The 23703-nt window shown below is 40.7% G+C and overlaps 1 protein-coding gene across 2 annotated transcripts in view; it reads left to right on the top strand.

The window, feature by feature from the left end:
• Positions 1–3711: 3711 nt before the first annotated feature.
• Positions 3712–23703, top strand: part of LOC307127107 (uncharacterized protein) — a 94201-nt gene continuing 74209 nt past the window's right edge. Inside the window, exons 1-3 of one of the 2 annotated variants that reach the window (XM_079818102.1) lie at positions 3712–3779; positions 4723–4975; positions 17796–19040. In XM_079818102.1, coding sequence (XP_079674228.1) covers positions 4723–4975; positions 17796–18571 — 1029 coding nt within the window. In that variant the 5' untranslated portion in view covers positions 3712–3779 and the 3' untranslated portion in view covers positions 18572–19040. Of the gene's footprint in view, positions 3780–4722; positions 4976–17795; positions 19041–23703 lie in introns of those variants that run through there. The other variant, XM_079818100.1, reaches the window with a different exon arrangement.

Raw genomic sequence — 23703 nt, 5'->3', positions numbered from 1 at the left:
ACGTTTCTAGCATCTGTAAAACTGCTTTCTACCATCTTAAAAATATTGCTAAATTACGGCACATGCTCTCAATGCAAAATGCTGAACAGTTAGTTCATGCGTTCATGACCTCAAGGCTAGATTATTGTAATGCTACAAACACAGCAGTTCGAGTTCTTACTAGAACCAGGAAGTATGACCATATTAGCCTGGTTCTGTCAACACTGCACTGGCTCATTTTAAAATCTTGCTTATTACTTACAAAGCACTAAATGGTTTAGCTCCCCAGTACTTGAGCAAGCTCTTCACACATTATACTCCATCATGTTTACTGCGGTCTCAAAATTCTGGCCAGTTGATAATACCGAGAATATCTAAATCAACTGCAGGCAGTCGATCCTTTTCCTATTTAGCGCCTAAACACTGGAACAGTCTTCCTAGCATTGTTCGGGAAGCATACACAACCGGGAACACTTCCCATAACACCTGATGTACTTGTTACATCATCAGAAGAACGGCATCTACGCTAATGTTAGTCTCTCTGTTTTATCCCGAGGTTTACTGCAGTCAGCCGGATCCGGGCCGTATACAGATCAGATGGTGGACCTGCGCTCAGACATGACCAACTCATGACCCTGAAGTGTCTGCAGAGACCGTGTCAATTAGACTCCCCCTGAAATTACCTCATCGACATGGCATCCTCAATAAACCCGTCTCCGTAATGACTCTGATCTTTCGAATATTGCACTTTAATAAAAATTTTTATCAATATGTCATCCTTAATAAACCTGTGTCCGGCGTGTTGCCTCCAATCTTTTGAACATTCCGGTCTAATATGACCCCTGACCTGTAAAGTTGCCAGAATAATAATCATACACTGTTTGTTAATTGGCCAGAGGAGAACTGGCACCCTGACTGAGCCTGGTTTCTCCCAAGGTTTATTTTTCTCCATTAGGTCACCTGATGGAGTTTTGGTTTCCTTGCCACTATCACCTTTTGCTTGGCTTTCTCAGTTGGGGACACAACATTTTCAACTAAATATCTAAATAAATCTAATTAGTAAACTAAATTAACCATATAAACTATATTACTGATCTAATTACTGATCTGCCCAAACTGTCTGATGATTGAAATGAGCTAGATGACATCACGTTTTCTCCGGAGCGGCTGTACAGCTGAATAAAATTATGTTGCATTATTTTCCTGTTTAAGACTGTGAAGCTGCTTTGAAACAATCTGCATTGTAAAAAGCCTATATAAATAAACTTGACTTGACTCACGTGCCACTGTTGGTGCTTTCGGTGGTGGACAGGGGTCAGCATGGGCAACCTGACTGGTCTGCCCCATACGCAACAAACTGAGATGAACTGTGTATTCTGACACCTTTCTATCAGAACCAGCATTAACTTCTTGAGCAATTTGAGCTCCAGTATGTAGATCTGAAAATTCAGCTTTTGTCCCCGTTATGATTGAATCACAGGACCGGATACCAGTAATTTGCCAAGAGATCTCTTATTTATTATTTTATATATCAGACATAGTAGAGACATTGAAAAGTTATTGTCTCATGCCAGCTGTATGTTTCTCCATTCCTTCATTTCTCTCCCCTCTCCCTTCTTCATCCTCTCTTGTCCTGTCTCTCGTCTCTCTCTCCCGTCTCCCATCTCATCTCTCATCCGAGTCCGGACACTCAATTTGGATGTTATGTACTACTTAACAGAGGATCTCACTAGGAAGAGACTTCCTTAGAAGGAAGAGAAACATGCGTCCTATGTTTAAAATAGAGCGTATACATCATGCTTATATCAGTTGCACAATCCACTTTCCTTATAAAGAATCAGTTGACAATACATCATGAACAGATGCATGCTACTGTGTGCATCAGTAGAAACATGTTCTATAAGTATGCACATTCCTGTAACAGATATAGCTCATCCAAGTCTCTCCTTGGGACACAATGTTCAACACAGTCTGACTTTACATTGTACATTATACAAATAATTATGAAAAATAATAAAACATAATAATGCTAAATAAAAATAATATTAAACAATAAAATTTCAATCTTCAAGTAGCTCGTCTGTTTGATCGGACCACACGGGCCAGCCTTCGCTCCCCACGTGCATCAATGAGCATTGGCCGCCCATGACCGTGTCGCCGGTTCACCACTGTTCCTTCCTTGGAGCACTTTTGATAGATATTGACCACTGCGGACCGGAAACACACCATCACAATTTGGCCCTTGTCAAACTTGCTCAAATCCTTACGCTTGCCAATTTTTCCTTCTTCTAACACATCAACTTTGAGTCAAGTCAAGTCAACTTTATTTATATAACGGTTATATGATTTATATCAAGCTAGGTTTCTTCCACTAAGACGCTGGTGAGGGGGAGCGATAGCTGTTTTTGGAGTACAGTCTCTGTCTCGCTCGCTCACTCGCTCTTGATTCCGGGAGATTTTAACTAATTTGCGGGCATCAGGGAGCCGCTATCAATTTACGGGAGACTCCCGGAACTGCCAGGAGACTTGGGATGTCTGCATCTGTGGCCCTACATTATAAAATTATATTGACAAACGTTTATTGTTTTTGATTAAACTCTTAAAAAAAATAAGTATAAACAAATAAAAAGTTCTCTGCCCCTTGAATAAATGATTTCTGCACACAAACATTTGTGTTTAGCATTTACAGAATCTCACATATTAGATGTGGCTCAAACTCTTTCTTTGGTAGTTATTTTTAGCACATCATTGACCAACACGCATTTAAATATGTATTTCTTCAAGAATTCAACTGGTATGTGTTTTATTATCTGTATGTGAATGTCTACACACATCTGTGACTTGAGCATGTGATCTGGGGCCTCTACCATGTGATCTGGGGCCTGTACCATGATGGTAGTTTAACAAACTCAGGGTTACAGGATTAGTTTCGAGTTGACAAAACCAAACCAATCTATTCAGACTTTGTTGGTCCCATGATGCTGATCATCAGCTTTCTCTGTCAACTCGGGCTTTGATCCTGAGTTTAAGAGTTTAGCTGTGACATCATTAGTAAACAGCCAATCACATGATGTGGATCAGTGAAACTGACATCTACTTCTCGCGAGAGAAGCAACGAAATTGATTTCTCTCTTCTGCAGATTATTACACCATTTAAAAATATTAAGAATTTAAACAAATGTACACAGGAAGAAGAAAAGAGCTGACTATGAAAGTGGACAACTTTAAGAAAAATCTTACTTAGTCAGTGCAAGTAAACGTTATGAAGTTAGTTTAGTTGATATATAGAGAGAATTGAACATTTAAACTCACATGTAGTAATTTATAGCTTTATTTACTTATTTTAACGCTTATTTGTATGACTTTATATAGGCTATTTATATTAATGTGAACTGTGTGCCTATTAATGATTGATTAACTAAAATGATACATGTGTAATTGATTAAGGGTATAATAATTACATAAATGATATCTAAGTCATTCAAAATTATTATTATAATGAATAAAAATTGTTAAAAGCCAGACACTTTAGTCTTTAAAAACTATTTGCTATGTAGTGACCGGTAGTGACCTTTAATTTGGAGTAGAAACTGGGAAACTGTATGAACACAGCTAAAAGCCAAACCACTTTAATGGTACCTAAAACCCAGGATTGGCACAAACTAAGCTTAAACATATCTGGCTAGCCAGCTAAACTGGCTTCATGGTATTCAGCCCCAGGACTTTTATTTTGGAGTGATGTTGTGATGTCATAAGGCTGCGCCACACTCCTTCAACTGTTGTGATTCTGCTGAAGAAAGGTTTGTGTTTTAAGCTTTTAAAGTGTTTAAATCAATCCAAACTGTTCAGGCAATTTTATAGTTTAACAAGAAATATTAAATGAATGTTTGATTATTGAACTTAACATTATAATGCGTTATCTAACATTATTGAACTTTATTTATTGTGAGTAAAGCACATTCACACATGAGTAACAGAAAAGACATGTCTCATTTCTGTCTATATCGTGAATCAGTTTATCATAGACATTTACACAAAATTCACTATTATCCACAAATAATAAAACATGTATCATACACAAAGAATTGTTATCAAAGCCGTATAGCAACAAATCACTAACACAGTAACACGCCTAGAGATGATAATGGCAGAAACATAAATTATATAATTTACACATGATTACGTTTGATTAGCTTTTAGCAATTTGGTTAGTTTCTATTTAAATGTTGAGCTCTTTGTACTATCCGTACAATTCAGTTGGTAGAGTATTCCAATAATGAATGGCTCTATTAAGTTATGTATTTGAACTATTTTGCAATAATGGTAATTGTTAGAAATATTTTGAGTGTCTGTTTGTAAAGAGATTCAATTGATTTTAAAGTGTGCTTGTGACAGTAAAACATGAGCAAAAATCATTGAGTGCATAAATAGTTTGCATAAATGCCTCTGTTGTTAAATATGGTCTTATATGCCTAAAGTTAGCCAAATTAAATTGAATATCGTATAAATGTAACATCTAAAAATAGATAAATGTAGCATAAATTGCCTATGATTGCCTATATATGAACCTACTATATAACTTGTGTTCTTTTATTAATTTGTAGTATTTAGAGAGTTTTTTGTTGTCTAATCAGGTCATTTAAGGCCATTAACTCTCATTCTGACTGACTCTCTTACCAGTGACTGAACTACTGATTTAGTTTGGATGTGTTTTTTATTCCTGTGATTATTCTTATTTTAAAGATGGCGTTTATTAAAGAGGAGAGTGAAGATGTGAAGATTGCAGAAACATTGAAACATGAAGAAACTGAGGAACAAACAAAGATGGTGTTTATTAAAGAGGAGGGTGAAGACGGGAAGGTTGAAGAAACATTGAGAGTGAAACATGAAGAAACTGAGGAACAAACAAAGATGGTGTTTATTAAAGAGGAGAGTGAAGACGGGAAGATTGAAGAAACACTGAGAGTGAAACATGAAGAAACTGAGGAACAAACAGGTTGGTTTCATTCTCAAAGCTGAACTCAGTCATTTGATCCTTATTCAAATGTCCAGCTCTACAGAAATGAGTGATATGTTTGAAGAGTGTCCTAATTTAAAGCAGTTTTATTTGACATGGAGCGGGTCGCCTCATGTGGACAGACATGTTGGACAAATACTAATGCTGCCTTCAAACTGAGAAGATTGCATATCATGAGAAGATATTAAACCCAATATCTACTCATATTAAACCCAATATCTAATATAAAGATATATTTATTGGCAATATTCATACAAGTGCATTGGTAGTATCAGTTCAGCACATTCCCTTTATTCATCATAACGATTAACAGGAAAGAGATATAAACTAAACTAAGTAAATTAAGTGCACATTAGAAAAATAATTGTCCAATCTGCTTTTGCAATTTCACTTAGTTTTTAATTTAAGGTTTTTTTTTTTTCATAATTTTCCATATCCAGCAAAGTAAACCATCATATGTAAGGGTGATTCTCACAAAACTGTATCTTTCCAAAAAATAATTTCTCAAATGACAACAATCGTTGTGATTTATAATTTTGAGCAAAACAATCAGGATAATCAATGCAGCAAGACTAAAATGCTCAGATATTTAGTCAACTAAAATTTGACTAAACAAAAACAGGACAAGGTTGACTAAATATGATAAAAACAAAAAAGCACACTTGGAGAATCCAAAACAACACCAAATAACCAAATTATATAAGGAATCTGTATAATTCATAAATATATGCTCCCCAAAATTCTAGAAAAAAAAACATACAGTATGTGTACGCATCGACTGCATGATCTGTTGTTGTGTTGCAAAAGATCTGGGCCCGTATTCATAAAGATTCTAAGAGTCCTCTCAGAAAACTCCTAATTTAGCTTAAAAACTTTTACGTAGGAGTCTTAGCTTAAGAGTTATTCTGGACCGATCTGAGAGCAACTCTGAGCAAAGAAAATACAAAAACTTTTATCTTAGTGAAGAGGCGGGGCTGACCCCGTTGCTACATATGACACAGTCTTTTGAAGACTGTGATTGGTTGGTTGTCCAAAAAGGGGAAAAAATGAGTGCTTTTAAGTATAGGGTCTATTCTAAGCCTTCACTTTGAATTTACAAGCGCAAATTGTCCTATTTTACCGTTCTCTCTCACTCACACACACACACACACACATACACACACACATTATATATATGTACACTGAAAAATTTAATTAAGCATAATTAATTAGTGCTCGTTTAAATAATTTAAATGTAGTTTTTTTATTTTAATTTCAAAAAATGAATTAGTTTTATGGGAATTGCATGTGTTTTTGTTTAAATTGAGATCAAATAAATTGATTGCGACCACTTACGATAACATTTTTTAGTAAATTCAACAAATAATTTTTTTCAGTGTATATAAATCCGTTCATTATTTACCATGTTGTTAATTTCCTATAAGGTATTTGATTGGCTTAGAATTATAAACATTGTTCCACTCTTTCCAATTACACTGATTGCTGGCATGTCTATTTAATTGGTGGTTTGAAAGTTGGATTTAATGCAACAAACATGATCCCTGCACGATCTAATCTATAGCGTTTTATTAAGTCACTGTTATCCATTGTCTGCAACACATTTCTTCTCCCTCTTCGTCTTTCTGCCATTTTCTCCGCTGCTAAAGAAACTCTTAAGCCTCTTAAAAGTCCTCGTCCGTGCTCCTAACAAATTTGACCTTAAGACCTCTTTTAAGGGTTAAGAAGCTTTCTGAATTACTTTTTTCTTTACTAAGATTTTTTAGTTAATTTTAAGAGTAAACGCCCACATTTCTAAGAATTTTCTTAGAATTTTGTCACTAGAAGCTACTCTTTGCATTAAGATTCTTTTTGAATACGGGCCCTGAGATTGACTCCCTGCATTCTTTCAGTCTTTGCTCTGCATGAATGGAAGAAAGATGGCGCCGCCGTGCTCGGTCGCCGTTCAGGTCGCTCCGCTAAGACTTTGCTTTTATTTATTATTCTACTCTCTTTTACTCTCTATTTTTTCCAACGGATCATCTGCTTTGATCTGTTACGACAGCAAAACACTTCTGGAAATTGGTTACCGCTACACTGACCTGTTTCAGGACACTTTCTCCAATCTTCCATCTGAGATTCGCCGGGACGCCGAGTTTAACAATGGCCACTCGAGTCGACGGCGAAGATTCAAAAAACACCGCGGGAAACGCGCTGGGATCCGCAACAGACTGAGAAAAAGAGCATTCAGTCCTCCTCTCCCGAGCATTTTGCTCGCAAATGTCCAATCCTTGGAGAATAAGATGGACGATCTTAGAGCCAGGATAAGTTTTCAACGGGACATGAGAGACTGCAACATCTATTGTCTGTCCGAAACATGGCTCACGCCAGCGGTCCCGGATACAGCCGTGACGCCGTCCGAGAACTTCTCTGTTTTTCGGATGGACAGAACAGCCGAGGCCGGGAAATCTAAAGGCGGTGGAGTGTGTTTCATGATAAACAAGAAATGGTGCGATCCTAGGAACATCTCCATTCTTTCGCGATCCTGCTCGCCTCACTTGGAACATTTAACTCTCATGTGCCGGCCTTTCTACCTGCCGAGGGAGTTTTCCTCGGTCATCACCACTGCCGTTTATATTCCACCACAAGCAGACACGGGGCTGGCTTTATCTGCCCTCCATGATGTGACCAGCGGCTTCATAAACAAACACCCCGACGCTGCTTTCATCGTCGCGGGTGATTTTAACAAAGCAAACCTAAAGAAAGTATTGCCAAACTTTCACCAGCATGTCTCCTGTCCCACACGAGGAGCAAACACACTGGATCATTGCTACTCTCCGTTTAAGAACGCCTACAAAGCTCGTTCACAGCCAGCTTTTGGCAAATCGGACCATGCCGCCATTTTCCTCACACCGGAATATAAACAAAGGCTCGTTCAAGAGCCCCCGGTGAAGAGGGAAGTCAAACGCTGGTCATCCCATTCAGAGATCACGCTACAGGCAGCTCTTGATGACGTCGACTGGGACATGTTCCGCGCGAGTTCTGAGGACGTCAGCGAGTTCACAGAAGTGGCGCTCTGCTTTATTAACACACTGACAGAGCAAGCCACACAAACAATAACTATAACGTCCTTCCCTAATCAGAAACCGTGGGTGGACAGTTCAATTCGCACTGCAGTAAACTCGCGCACCACCGCTTACAATGCCGGTCTCCTAACGGGGGATATGAGGGAGTACAAAGCTTCATGTTACGCTCTCCGGCGCGCCGTTAAAGCCGCAAAACTCCGCTATAAAGACCGAGTGGAATCTCATTTCCAACTCAACGACTCCCGGCGGATGTGGCAGGGACTGAGAACCATCTGTGCTTTTGGAACTAAATCCTCTGCAGAGGTGAGAGCTGATCCGTTACTGGTGAACGAGTTAAACTCTTTCTACGCTCGCTTTGATGGTAATCGCGGCAGCGCGACTCCGGCGAGTGACGCGTCAGAGAGAGTCCCTCAGAGCAGCAACGGTCACGTGATCTCTGTCTCGGAGGACGAGGTTCGGAGGGCACTCAAACGTGTGGATGTCAGGAAAGCTGCTGGGCCGGATGGTATTTCAGGTCGTGTTCTGCGGTCCTGTGCTGATCAGCTCGCAGGGCTCTTTACATCCATATTCAACGAGTCCCTTGCTACATCTGTTGTCCCCACCTCCTTCAAACGATCCTCCATCATCCCTGTACCTAAGATCAGTAAACCCTCTTGCCTAAATGACTATCGTCCAGTGGCTCTCACATCTTTAGTCATGAAGGTCTTTGAGAGACTCATTAAAAACAACATTTGCTCCTCCATTCCTGACACTTTGGACCCTCTTCAGTTTGCCTATCGTCCCAATAGATCGACTGAAGATGCCATTTCTCACGTCCTTCACTCCTGCCTCACTCACATCGACAGCAAAAGTGGGAACTATGTCAGGCTGCTATTTATTGACTATAGCTCAGCCTTTAACACCATAGTTCCCATTAAGCTAACACACAAACTCCTGGATCTAGGCCTGAATTCTTCTCTCTGCCTCTGGATTGAAGATTTCCTCACTGGCAGACCCCAGGCGGTGAGAGTAGGCCAGTTCACCTCCACCTCCATCACCCTGAGTGTTGGAGCTCCACAGGGCTGTGTGCTGAGTCCCCTGCTCTACTCTCTCTACACCCATGACTGTTTGTCCACACACAGCTCCACCTCGATCATCAAGTTTGCTGATGATACTGTTGTCCTGGGTCTCATCTCCAACAACAATGAGACGGCATACTTGGACGAAGTGGAGCAACTGACATCATGGTGCCAGGACAACTGTCTCTCTCTGAATGTTAACAAGACCAAAGAACTGATTGTGGACTTCAGGAAGAGACAGCATCGGTCATACTCCCCTCTCATGATCAGCGGGACACCGGTAGAGAGAGTGAGCAGCTTCAAATACCTGGGTGTGAACATCTCCGAGGATCTGACCTGGACTACACACATCCAGACACAGGTGAAAAAAGCCAGGCAAAGACTGTACCACCTGCGCCAGCTGAGGAAATTCAGGGTTTCACCAGCCATCCTGAAAACTTTCTATCGAGGGGCGATAGAAAGTGTCCTGACTCAGTGCATCACAGCGTGGTACGGGAACAGCACCAGTCACGACTGCAAAGCCCTGCAAAGAGTGGTGCGCTTATCCGAGCGCATCTCAGGCTCAGCTCTCCCGTCTCTGCAGGACATCTTCACCAAACGCTGCAGAGGTAGAGCTACTAAAATCATCAGAGACATTAATCACCCTGCAAACTCTCACTTCACCCTGCTGCCATCTGGTAAGCGCTTCCGTAGCCTGATGGCAAAGACTGAAAGACTCAGGAGGAGTTTCTTCCCCCAGGCCATCAGACTCCTGAACTCAGTCACGTGACTCACTTCACCCCCGCACACGCATAAACATACGGTCTTTCAACATTAACATCCACATACTGCAATTGCACTGCACTTTACTTTACGTCCCTATTGTTACTGCGTAACAACCTGTAATAAACCTTGCACATTATACTTCTTTATATATACATATTATATATTTTATGTTAACCACTTATTTTTAAGTCTACAGTTTATCTCACTTATCATCCACATATTTTTTATATTTTTATTTTTATCTTATTTCCTATTTTTATCTTTTACTTGATTTATTTATAATTCTACTTATGTTAATACTTTTTATTCTAACTTTATTCTATTTCTATTTAATTTCTTGTAACTGTTATTTGCACTGTCCATGGAGCGGACCTGTTTACATTTCACTGCCAGTTGTATATTGTGTATATAACTGTGTATGTGACAAATAAAACTCTTGAATCTTGAATCTTGCTCTTCCAATGCTGTCCCAGTCAGACCTGATTTTAAGGGCTTTAGAAATCTCTGGGTTTAGTCCTTTACAAAAGCGGCATCTTCAGGGGCATTCCAGTGTCTTTGTCAAGATCCTCATTCAGACCAGAATGTTCTTCCAGTTTTTCTGAAGCATTCTCCGCAACACTTTCTTCTGTCTTCTGCATGCATGAGCTAATTCTAACTCAATTAACCTCTGTGGGTTTCAGTTCAAACAAGAACGTTCGTACAGCTTCCCATCCAGCCTCAATGTTTTCTTGAGACTCTCTTACCCTGGTTTCAACACTTTCAGTTACCCTGTTTTGGTCATTGTCCCTTAAGTTTACATTAACAATCATCACACCATCTAGTGGATGTATATGATAGATTGTTGTAAGCGTTGAAGAAATGGCCAAACCCTCCATGGTAGCTTGTGCACGTCTATTAGTGACAATTTTGTACTTAGTCATGTAAGTTGTGAGGTGGGGCCTCCATGGATCGGACTTGTTTGTTCAGCACATCCCACAGATGCTCGATTGGATTGAGATCTGGGGAATTTGGAGGCAAAGTCAACACCTCAAAACTCATTGTTGTGGTCCTCAAATCATTCCTGAACCATTTTTGCTTTGTGGCGGCATATTATCTGCTGAAAGAGCCACAGCCACCAGGGAATACCATTTCCATGAAAGAATGTACATGGTCTCAACAATGCTTAGGTAGGTGGTACGTGTCAAAGTAACATCCACATGGATGGAGGACCCAAGGTTTCCCAGCAGAACATTGCCCAAAGCATCACTGCCTCCGCCGGCTTGCCTTCTTCACAAGCGACACACATGGCCATCCACAGGATGTAAAAGAAAATGTGATTAATCAAACCAGGCCACCTTCTTCCATTGCTCTGTGGTCCAGTTCTGATGCTCACGGGCCACTGTTGGCACTTTCGGCGGTGGACAGGGGTCAGCATGGTATCAGAACCAGCATTAACTTCTTAAGCAATATAAGCTACAGTAGCTCATCTGTTTGATCGGACCACACAGGCCAGCCTTCGCTCCCCACGTGCATTAATGAGCCTTGGCCGCCCATGACCCTGTCGTCGGTTCACCACTGTTCCTTCCTTGGAGCACTTTTGATAATCCACTCACAAGGTCCTATTGTCACACTTCAGTCTGTCCTACTATCTGGCTATTTTAAGCAGAATGGATGAATATGTATGAATATCAATCCATCTAAATTGTGATGCAGCCTGGAATTATATTCACACCATGTTTGTTTGTTTTAGTTTTTTGTGTTTTTGTCAATATAAGCTTATCTTAATTCAAAGTCAGAAGAGCTTGTTTACAGAAAGGTACGTTCATTATTTGTTCTTACTGGAAATGGTTTGCACTAGAGAAAAGTGATTGTTTAATTACTGGATATTTAGGCAAGGCAAGGCGTTCTCTAGATGTTTTACCCGTCAGAGCAGATCTAAACGGGTCTTCCTCGCACCAGAGGGAGTACTCAAAAAATATTTGTCAGGTAACTGTGCATTTAAACATTACCCTTACAGACAAATCTTCCTGGACAGGAACACCAGGGCTATCTCTACTTTGTTTGACCGTCAGAGCGGATCTACACGGTCCTTCCTCTTACCACCAAGGCTATACAGATCTATCCGTCAGAGCAGATCTAAACGGATCGTCCTCGTGCCGGAGGAATTTCGATTTATCGCTCCCCCGTCTCTCAACCTCTTCCACCCAGTCAGCCTTAACAAAAAAAAAAAGTATAATTAAAACTAAAAATAAAAACCGGGTTAAATTGAAACACATAATTAAAGTGCAAGCAGTTCGGACAAAGCACAGAGCTCATTCAGTAAATGCATAAAATAAGGTGCAATCAGTCGGATGTATAGTGGCACAGCTCATTCAGTAAATGCACAGCTGAACAGATGTGTTTTTAGTCTGGATTTGAAAGTGGCTACTGTTGGAGCACATCTGATCTATTCAGGAAGCTGGTTCCAGCTACCGCTGGCATAATAGCTAAAAGCAGACTCTCCTTACTTTGAGTGAACCCTTGGTATTTCTAATTGACTTGATCCTGATGATCGGAGTGATCTGTTGGGTTTGTACTTTATCAGCATATCTGCAATGTATTGAGGTCCTAGGTCATTGAGTGATTTATATACAAGTAATAGTACTTTAAAATCGATCCTAAATGTAACTGGAAGACAGTGTAAAGACCTGAGGACTGGTGTGATATGGTCATATTTTCTGGTTCTGCTCAGAATCCTGGCAGTAGCGTTCTGTATGAGCTGCAGCTGTCTAATGGTCTTTTTGGGATGGCCAGTGAGAAGACCATTACAATAGTCTAACCTGCTGGTGATAAAAGCATGAACGAGTTTCTCTAAGTCTTGTCTGGAAACAAAGCATCTAATTCTTGCAATATTTTTCAGATGATAGTAAGCTGATTTAATTATTGCTTTGACATGACTACTGAAACTCAGGCCTGACTCCAAAATCACACCAAGATTCCTGACTTGATTTTTTGATTTTAGACCTTTAGCCTCAAGATATGCGTTCACCTTGAGAATCTCATCTTTGTTTCCAAATTTAGTAATTTCAGTTTTGTCTTTGTTTAACTGAAGAAAGTTTTGGCACATCCAACTGTTAACTTCATCAATGCATTTACATAGAGAGTCAATGGAGCTGTAGTAATTAGGTGATAGGGCTAAGTAGATCTGGGTGTCGTCAGCATAGCTGTGGTAAGCCATTTTGTTATTTTTCATTATTTGGCTGAGTGAGGTGAACAGTAACGAAGTACATTTACTTAAGTACTGTACTTAAGTACACTTTTTGAGTATCTGTACTTTACTGAAGTATTATTTTTTAGGGAAGCTTTTACTTTAACTTCACTACATCTGAAAGACAAATATCGTACTTTTTACTCCACTACATTTCTATCAAGATCCTCGAAGTCAAAAGTCGTTTCTGTAGCAGCTTTGCAAGTCAGTGGATGATTTTTTTTTCTTCTTTAAAAGTGTTTTTTTTTTTTTGTTGCAAAATGTAAATGTCTGGGAGAAAGAGAAGCATAGACATATGGATGAATCTGAAAAAGCATGATGAAAGAGCTCAGTTCAGTCTCTTTTGTTGTGCCTCTGAGAGTTCGAGTACTGAACTGAATAGAGCTTTCTTTTGTGTTTTTTTTCGCACTTAAACAGACCAATACACACAAAATGTCACAATTTTCATTTTGGAAAGTATTCACCTAAAAACAAAGTTGATTATGTCTCAAGTGAACGTAAACAGTTGGGGGAATATCAGATGTGTATCAGTGTGTAGGATTTGTGCATTCAGCCTTAAAGTGACAGCAGCTTTGTAACATTTAAGTATTTAAATTAGTTCAAGGCAGAGGTGTCAAGTAACGAAGTACAAATACTTCGTTACCTTACTTAAGTAGAAATTTTGAGTATCTATACTTTACTGGAGTAATTATTTTTCAGCCTACTTTTTACTTCTACTCCTTACATTTTCAAGCAATTATCTGTACTTTCTACTCCTTACATTTTAAAAATAGCCTCGTTACTCCTATCTCGGCATGTTTTCATTCCGGCTTGTCATAAAATAAAAAAAACTATCCAGATAAATCGCGCCATCCGGACAGAGTGAATTTGATTGTGGTTGGATGAGAAGGATAAACACAAACCATTCCGACACCCTATTGGGTTGTAGGCTATCAATCACGCCTGCACCTGCACAAATCACACACCATGTTACCAGATAGGGCGGGTTCTCGCCGACGAGCACGTACTTTCAGCCAATCAGCGATCAGCAGGCAGACGTGCTCAGCCTCATTCATGACTTTAGCCGGGTTTTTAGCGCGATGACTCGTCGTAGCTGTACATTCCAGTGAATCAGTGATCGCTATGCCAGTGGCATAAATACACAGTAAGTTGTATCTACAGTAAAGAGTGGGAGAGTGACTCAACTCTCAAACGTGAATTACACCTGTGACTCGAAGACTCTTTATAAATATAACCGTGACTCCTGTCCATCATCATACACACACTTAGGACATCTGCAACTAGCAACCCCGACAGATGCTGAAAGATGTTAAAATCAACGACTAATCCGTTTTGACTGTGCTAAATGTGCATGTGCCATGTACTTCACGAAAGACATACTGTAGTTTTGTCAAAGCAAAGTGCAACACAAGGGTATGCGCATTGTTGTTATGTATTTGTTGACGGATTATTGTACAGTATAAATTTTGACATTGGTGTGTGCATTAACGTGTGAAATGCCTGTTAATTACATTGCTTTTTCCAATCTCTATATTGGGCACTTTTTGCGCGTAAATTGGCTTCTTACTGTTGACATTGAAAATCTTGTGTTTTTCTAAGGGATTGCGGTTTTGACAGTTTCTACCTGGACATATAGTCATTTTGAACCGTTTTACTGGGAATTTTTTTTTTTTTTTAATCATCAATGTTATGCTTTAAGGAGATAAAATGGTAACTTACTTATCAACATTGATTGGTATGGCAATCAAATAATATCACATTATTTTGGCAGTTAAAGTTTTGGGGGTTTTTTTCTTGGAGTGACTAGTTGCCTATAAGTATTGTAAGAGGTGCAAACTTGTTATCAATAACCAGGCATGTTATCAATAACCATTTTTTTAAAAAAAAATATAAATGTACATTTGGTGAGGTTTTTGGGCTGGAAATTGTTGACCCAATCTGGCCACACTGATCACACATTCAAAAAATGGTTATTGATAACATGCCTCTGAATTTTGACTTTTTGCACCTTTACAATATTTATAGGCAACTAGTCATCAAATCTTCCACTCCATGAAACACGTTAATGCTCAGTAGTACACAATATGGTTCTTTAATGTATTTGCATTGTCCTAAAATGCGTTCATTTTCAATGGGAATATATGCGGCTGAAACGCGTTGCCAAGTGCATCTAAAAATGTTCAACATTAACTTTTTAATATAACATTATAGTCATTATGGCCTTCAGAAAAATGTTTTTTTGAGGAGGTGGGGTATGCACTGTGGCGCGGCCTAATCTTTTGTCCTTAAAGGGATACTTCACCCAAAAATGAAAATTCTGTCATCATTTACTCACCCTCAAGTTGTTCCAAACCTGTATGAGTTTTTGTTCTGAAGATATTTTGAAGAATGTTTGTAACCAAGCAGATAGAGCAACCATTGACTGCCATAGTAGGGGGAAAATGCTATGGCAGTCAATGGTTGCATATAATCTGCTTGTTACAAAAATTCTTCAATCTTCAGAACAAAGAAACTCATACAGGTTTGGAACAATTTGAGTAAATTATGACAGAATTTTAATTTTTGGGTGAACTACCCCTTTAATGGCATTTTTTCCCCTTACATTACTTTTACTTTTATACTTTAAGTAGTTTTGAAACCAGTTACTTTTACACTTTTACTTGAGTAAAAAGCTTGAGTTGATACTTCAACTTCTACAGAAGTCTTTTTAAACCCCAGTATCTATACTTCTACCTGAGTAATGAATGCGAATACTTTTGACACCTCTGGTTCAAGGTGGTCGTATGCTAGCATGTTGAACCATGATGGCATAGCGTGCATTTATACAACAATGCAACAATAATGAAATAATGCATTGACATAAAAAAGGAAATTTACTTTTCATACTTAAGTACTTTTAAAAGCAAGTACTTCTGTACTTTTACTTAAGTAAAAATAGTTTTTAACAACTTTCACTTGTAACAGAGTAATATTTGACAAGTGGTACTTTTACTTTTACTCGAGTAATAGAGTTGTGTACTTTGTCCACCTCTGAGTGGCAGCATATACAGGTTGAATAGGAGTGGTGCAAGAATTGACCCTTGTGGGACTCCACATGTCATGGATGTCCACTCAGACTTATGGTCACCTATACTCACATAATAACCTCTCCCTTCTAAGTATGACCTGAACCATTTGAGGACCATTCCAGAAATCCCAACCCAATTTTCTAGCCTGTCAAGAAGTATGTTGTGGTCAACAGTGTCGAATGCAGCACTGAGGTCGAGTAGTACCAGAATTTATGTTTTGCCTGTATCTGTATTGAGGCAAATATCATTTATTATCTTTATGAGCGCTGTCTCTGTGCTGTGATGCGGTCGGAAACCAGATTGAAAATTGTCAAAGTATCCGTTTGAGCTCAAGAATTTGTTCAGCTGACTGAAAACAACTTTTTCAATGATCTTGCCTATGAAGGGGAGATTTGAGATTGGTCTGTAGTTGCTCAATATGGAGTTATCCAGATTTCTCTTTTTCAGGAGAGGCTTAACTACTGCGGTTTTAAGGGAGTTTGGAAAAGTCCAAGAACGAAGTGAGGCGTTTACCACTTCTAGAAGATCTGCTTCTAAACAGTTAAACACATTGTCAAGGGCACAGGTTGATGTTTTAAGGTGCTGTACCGTTTCTTCTAAAATTTTACCATCAATTGCTTCGAAATCAGTCATAGTAACTTTCTGAGGTTGTGGTCTGATCTTACCCCAGAGCAACTCAAGGATGTGCTGATCGCATTTCTGATATTATTGATTTTCTCGGAGAAGAAGGCAAACTCACTACATTTGCTGTCTGAGAGTATTTAATTGGGAATGTGACTCGGAGGGTTTGTTAGTCTCTCTACAGTAGCAAAAAGAGTGCGCGTGTTGTTTATGTTTCTGTTTATAATATTTGAAAAGAAGGTCTGTCTAGCTTTGCCTAGTTCCACATTGAAAGCACGAAGACTGTCTTTATAGATGTTGTAATGGACTACAAGTTTTGTCTTTCGCCACATGCGTTCAGATTTCCTGAATTGTCTTTTCATTAATTGCCTGCTGTTGAGTTTCTTTAAGGTGCTTTTTGTTTGCCACTCTTTTTTCTGACTGTCACAGAAGAAAAAAACATTTGTAATACATTTTGAAATAAGTTAATATCTTTTCAATTCTTTTTCTTGAATTAGAAATTTGCATTTTTGCAGTAAGAAGCTAACCATCTATTGAATGGAAAGGCCCACTGCATCTGCTAGACTACAAGGTAGTGGAGGGGTCTGCAGTTAAAAGCATGTTGTACTCCTGTAATTTAGAAGGTGTGCCGCACACTATTGAGAATATTGAGTTTAAGCTTGACTTTACAAAATTAAAATCGCAATTGCAATATCTGTCAGAAAAATCGCAATTAGATATTTTCCCCAAATCGCACAGCCCTATATTCTAAACCATTTCAATAACACCTGTGGCAGTGCCCTGAAAACATAGAATTCAAACATGTCCTAAAGAAAGAAAATGGTTATGAATATTGAGAAAAGGTTCTGAGATTAAATGTAACCCCTCTTTCTGTAGAATAGTGGGTATAGGATCTAGCATACATGTTTTTTTGTTTTGATGCCTTAAATGTTTTAATGTCATGATGTATGTTGTTTTGTGCCATTAAACTGAGGTTAGCTTGTTTTTGACTTGTTTTAGATCTGATGGCACTGAAAGTGGAGAGTCAAGAACTAAATGAAATGGAAGAGAAAGATCTGTATAAGCAACATCATGATTTCATAACTGGAGAAAAATCTTTTAGTTGCTCACAGACTGAAAAGATTTCCTCACAGAAAATCACTCAAAGGACTGGAAGGAGTTCAATTGAAAAACGACACCTTAAAGTCCACAGGAAAATTCACACTGGAGAGAAGCCTCACACCTGCCAACAGTGTGGAAAGAGTTTCACTCAAACATGGAATCTTAAAATCCACATGAGAGTTCACACTGGAGAGAAGCCTTACACTTGCCAACAGTGTGGAAAGAGTTTCACTCAAACCGAACATCTTAAAGCCCACATGAGAGTTCACACTGGAGGAAAGCCTTACACCTGCCCACAGTGTGGAAAGAGCTTCACTCGAAAAGAACATCTTGAAGACCACACTAGAGTTCACACTGGAGAGAAGCCTTACACCTGCCCACAGTGCGGAAAGAGTTTAAATCGAAAAAGAAACCTTGAGGAACACACGAGAATTCACATTGGAGAGAAGCCTTACACCTGCCAACAGTGTGGGAAGAGTTTCACTCGAAAAGGACATCTTAAAGACCACATGAGAATTCACACTGGAGAGAAGCCTTACACCTGCCAACAGTGTGGGAAGAGTTTCATTCGAAAAGGGCATCTTAAAGACCACATCAGAATTCACACTGGAGAGAAGCCTTTCACCTGCCAAGAGGTAATTACCTCTTCCTGCTCCAACATGACTGCACACTAGTGCACAAAGCGTAGGTCCATAAAGACATGGATGAGCGAGTTTGGTGTGGAGGAACTTGACTGGCCTGCACAGAGTCCTTGCCTTCAACGTGACAGAACACCTTTGGGATGAATTAGAGTGGAGACTGCAAGCGAGGCCTTCTGCAAAGGGTGGGCCGACTCCATATTAAACACTACGGATTAAGAATGGGATGTCATTAAAGTCCATGTGCATGTAAAGGCAGGAGTCCCAGAACTTTTGGCAATCTAGTGTATTTTTACTCTGAGAGTTTCACTCTCACGTCCTTGGTAGTTTGGACTTGCCAAGTTCGATCCAGCAGAACAAACTCCCGAGGACGGGAGGACACAGTCCAGTAATTCTGCAAATGGAACAGCATTCTTGATAGCACCACTCAGCTCACTCTGGCTACTCACGGTTATCTGTATGTATATTTTAGACAACAATAAAACAAAACATGTTTTAAAACACCGCTCTGCCTCTTCCTTTTCATTTTAAGAATCTTAAACATTAATAGCCACACAAATGTGGTCCAGGCAAAGCATACATTGATTATCTTCACTGCATGTATATTTAATATATAAAATGAAATCTAAAACTCAACCTAAAAATGTCTTTCAGGCAATATGTGAATATGTACTCTGATTATCTTCACTGTAATAAAATAAAATATGACAAACACAACCCTCTTTTTGTTAAATGTCAGTTTAAATAATCAATAATAGCCATTATAAAAGTATAAGTAAAAGGTATAGGAAGCTATCCAATAAGAAATAAAGCAAACAATTCAGTCAAACGTACAAAGTCAGCACTCTAGTAGGCTATGATGGTGAAGTTAACAGGGTTTCCGCAGGGTCTTAAAAAGTCTAAAAAGGTCTTACATTTGAAAATCAAAATTTTAGGACTTAAAAAGTTTTAAATTCACTATTATTTTTATTAAAGTATTGAGTTATAGGTCTTAAATAATTTTAAACAGGTCTTAATTTTCTTACGTCCTTGTAACACTACCTCTCTTGCTCATTGAAATGCTCCCGCAGCGCTTTAGTGTGTGTTTGTGTGTGTGTGTGTGTGTGTGTGTGTGTGTGTGTGTGTGTGTGTGTGTGTGTGTGTGTGTGTGTGTGTGTGTTTATTCCGGGGTGTTGTAGTTCTTTCTTTCGATAGTCCAAGTATAATTTGCTGTATTACGACTACAAATGAGACCAACACGCATCTTATATTTCAGCTTTCGTGTTATTGGCGCTTGTCTCTTTCAGATTGTACTCATGAAATGGATTTCATTCTTCAGCTAACAGTTCTCCAGTTCCGCAATCATGAACGCGAAGGCGAATCTGTCTCACCTGCTGTCTCGCATAGTGACCAAATAAAAGATAGCACTAGAAAAGAGTTAATCAAAACGCTGTAAACCACAAACTCAATTTGGTACTGACACATGGATCAATGTCAGACTGGCTGCGGATTCTGTGCATGCATTTGCTACATGTCCGCACTCGCTTGAGTATACAGAAATGTGTTCTATTTCTAGGCTTATTGCCCTTTAACAATCAAATACACACATAATTATGCATATAACTATGTCTATATTAGCGGTTATGTCTTAAGTAAACAAGCTTTTAAAAAAGCTCCCTGTTTTAATTTCACCAAATGAGTTGGAGCGAATGCATACTGTCACAGTACAAGACACGCCCCCTCTGCAGCCATCAGTACCAGATCCACCCACTCGTTCCCAATCACCCGAATTCTGATCATCTGCACCTGTTATCACACATCAGTTCATAAGCTACCATCTTCCTTAATTCCCTGTCTGGCCTCGTCTACTGACACCAGATACTATCTCCACTCACCTGAGCTACTTACCTGGTCCCTATCCATCGTCTGTCTCCTGTCATCAGTTCATCCTCATCGGTTCCCATCTACCAGTCACCAGCACGCTGGCATCCGTGCTGACCAGCCAGCCTTTCAGATTCCTGTTAGATAAGGACTTTGTTCACCAGATAAGATTAATTCCTTCCGATATTCCACTAAGACTTACATTTCTGGATTCCCGTTTCCCCTGCTTATACATTTAATAAAGTAGTGTTGATCTTACTATCTGTTGTCCTCTTCTGTTTATGACAGAAGACCAGACCAATACAAATGCAGAGCGCTACAAGCTCGAACTGGGATCAACCACGGGATCCTTTCGCCGAGCTGGTTAGCGCAGTTCCGCAAACCCTCCTTCCGTCATCATACCCTCTGTCTCTGCCTACTACACCGGTGAGGCGGAGGATTGCAACGGGTTTATTCTACAGTGTTCACTCTACTTCGAGATGCAATCTCACCTCTTCTCCAATGATCGCGCCAGAGTGGCATTTATGATCTCTCAGGCAAGGCGTTACAATGAGCCCAATCCTTGTGGCACTCGAACGCTCAGATCACCACCTCATTAACCGCTTTCATGAACCATTTCAAGGAAGTTTTGGGTTCAACTGTGTCAGTTCTCTCGGTGCAAGATCAGCTGTTAAACATTCGTCAAGGAACGGATTCGGTGAGTGCTTATACATTACGATTCCGCACACTCACTGCATCCAGTGTTCGGACTGAGACAGCCCTTGTAACTGCCTTTCATTAGTGTCTCAATACAGAGATCCATCGGTTGCTGGTGATCTACGATGACGTCACAGGTTTGTAAGTCTTCGTCCAGAAAGCCATCTGAGTCCCACAATGCCTTTCTGCCTGCACACTCACAAAACCCGCTCTGCAACCTTCGCCCTCCGAACTATCTGTCGCCCTTCCAGCACCAGAGCCCATGCAGATTGACCTGTATCGTCTAACTAATGTAGAGCATCAAAGGAGGATCAAGGGACACCTTTGTCTATATTGTGGGGGAGCTAACCACCTAATTACCAACTGCCCCATTCGACCTCCACACCCAGCGGTGAGTACCATACTGCTGTATCTGTTCTCACCTGTCATGTTTCTGTTTCAGCACAAGCCCTCATTGACTCCGGCTCCACGGGGAACTTCATCTATCACCTCCTCCTTCAAAATCTCCATATCAAGAGGAAATGCTGTCAACAGAGATTAGAAATACACACCATCCTCAGAAAACCGCTGGGTCGAGGTCGCATCAATCACTTCTCCCACACATTGATGCTCCGCATTGGATGCCTGCACACTGAGAAGATCTCCTTTATGGTTCTGGAAGGATCCACCACGGATCATCCTGGGACGCTCGTGGATGCAGGAACACCAACCCCACATTTATTGGAACACCGGAGAGATTCTTAAATGGGGTGACTCCTGTTTCCATGACTGCCTTGTCCCGTTACCAAAAGACCCTTTAATCATCAGCACGGTAATTCCAGTTCATCTCCACAAGAAGTTCCATTGCATTCTACCACCATTGAGAGTCTTCCCATGGAGACATCCCCTACTGGGCGTTCCGGGATGTGTTTAGCAAGGGGGACTGCGCCATTGACCAAGGGGGACACCATGGGACTGAGCCATTGACCTGCTACCTGGGGCTACTCTTCTTAAGGGTCGAGTGTATCCATTGTCCATCCTGGACCAGAAGGGCATGTAGTAGTACATCCAGGAAGCCCTGCACCAGTTCATCTGACCATCGACATCCCTTGCTGCTTCCAGCTTCTTCTCCGTGGCCAAAAAGGACGGCACATTGATTACAGGACCCTCAATTCTCAAACAATCAAATTCAATTATCCTCTTCCTCTGGTCCCCTCAGCCTTGGAGGCGTTGCGTGGAGCTCGCATTCCCAAAGCTTGACCTGCGTAGCGCCTATAACTTGATCCGCATTTGAAAAAGTGACGAGTGGAAAAATGCCTTTGTGACCCCCACAGGGCACTTTTAATATCAGGTAATGCCCTACGGCCTGTCCAACTCTCCGGCAGTCTTCCAGAACTACTATTTCCTCCAGAAATTCATCATAGTGTATATTGACAAATACCTGATGACCGAACAATGGCATCACGTGAGAAGTTCTCCAGCGTCTGCGTCAGCACCAGCTATACTTAAAGCTTGGGAAATGCGAGTTCCACACCGCCTCCGTCCAGTTCTTGGGGTATGTCATTGACCAGAGTTGGGTGAAGATGGACCAGAGGAAGGTGGACACCATCCGGACCTGGCCGTTACTTTCCACCATCAAGGAGCTCCAAAGATTCCTGGGTTTCGCCAATTTCTACCGTCGTTTTATCAAGAACTACAGTATCCTCAGTGCACCACTCACTTCCCTCCTGAAGAACCGGCCCGAATCTCTGTCCTTGGCACCAAGGCCATCGACGCTATCACAAAACTACAGGAAGCATTCCTCTCTGCCCCAGTCCTGCGTCATCCAAATCCTGAACTCCCCTTCATCTTAGAAGTTGATGCCTTATCCACTGAGGTCGGAGCGGTGCTCTCTCAGCAGCAGGGTGATCCTCCATGACTCCATCCATGTGCCACATTCTCCAAAAAGCTGTGCGGCGGAGCAAAACTACGACATCAGAAGTCGTGAGCTCCTGGCTATCAAACTAGCTTAAGAGGAGTGGAGACATTGGCTGGAGGGAGCAAATCACAGATTTGAGGTCATAACCGATCATCGGAACTTGGAGTACCTCCATGATGCCAGGCGACTCAATCCACGTCAAGCAAGATGGGCATTATTCTTCACCAGGTTTGATTTCCTAGTTACCTACTGTCCCGGACATAAGAACTGTAAAGCGAGAAATTCATCTCATCTTCTCCAACCAAATCCAGGATCGTCCTGTCCTGAACCCATTCTCCTTCCAGCCATCATTGCTAGTCCCATCCAATGGGCTCTGGATGACCAGATTCGTCAGACCACGATCTCAGAACCTGCTCCACCGGGAGGTCCTGAGGGGTGATTGTATGTACCATATGCCTGTTGTCTGCCCCTCATGGACTCAGCTCACACCTCTCTGGGCTCTGAACACCCAGGTAGCCAGAGAACCCTCTCGCTCTTTCACCAACACTACTGGTTGCCCTCGATGACCCAGGAAGTCTCCCGATACATCAAGGGGTGCTCAGTCTGTGCCATCACCAACACTCCCCTGTCGTTACCTGAAGGCAAGCTGGTTCCACTTCCGATCTCTCAACTTCCCTGTCTCATCTGGGAATAGACTTCATGACCGATCTCCCAG

The sequence above is a fragment of the Gobio gobio genome, assembly GCF_949357685.1.
Source record: "Gobio gobio genome assembly, chromosome: 5".
In the NCBI taxonomy this organism is placed as follows: domain Eukaryota; kingdom Metazoa; phylum Chordata; class Actinopteri; order Cypriniformes; family Gobionidae; genus Gobio; species Gobio gobio.
Note: the sequence above shows the minus strand (reverse complement) of the source record. Positions and strands in the feature narration are given on the sequence as shown.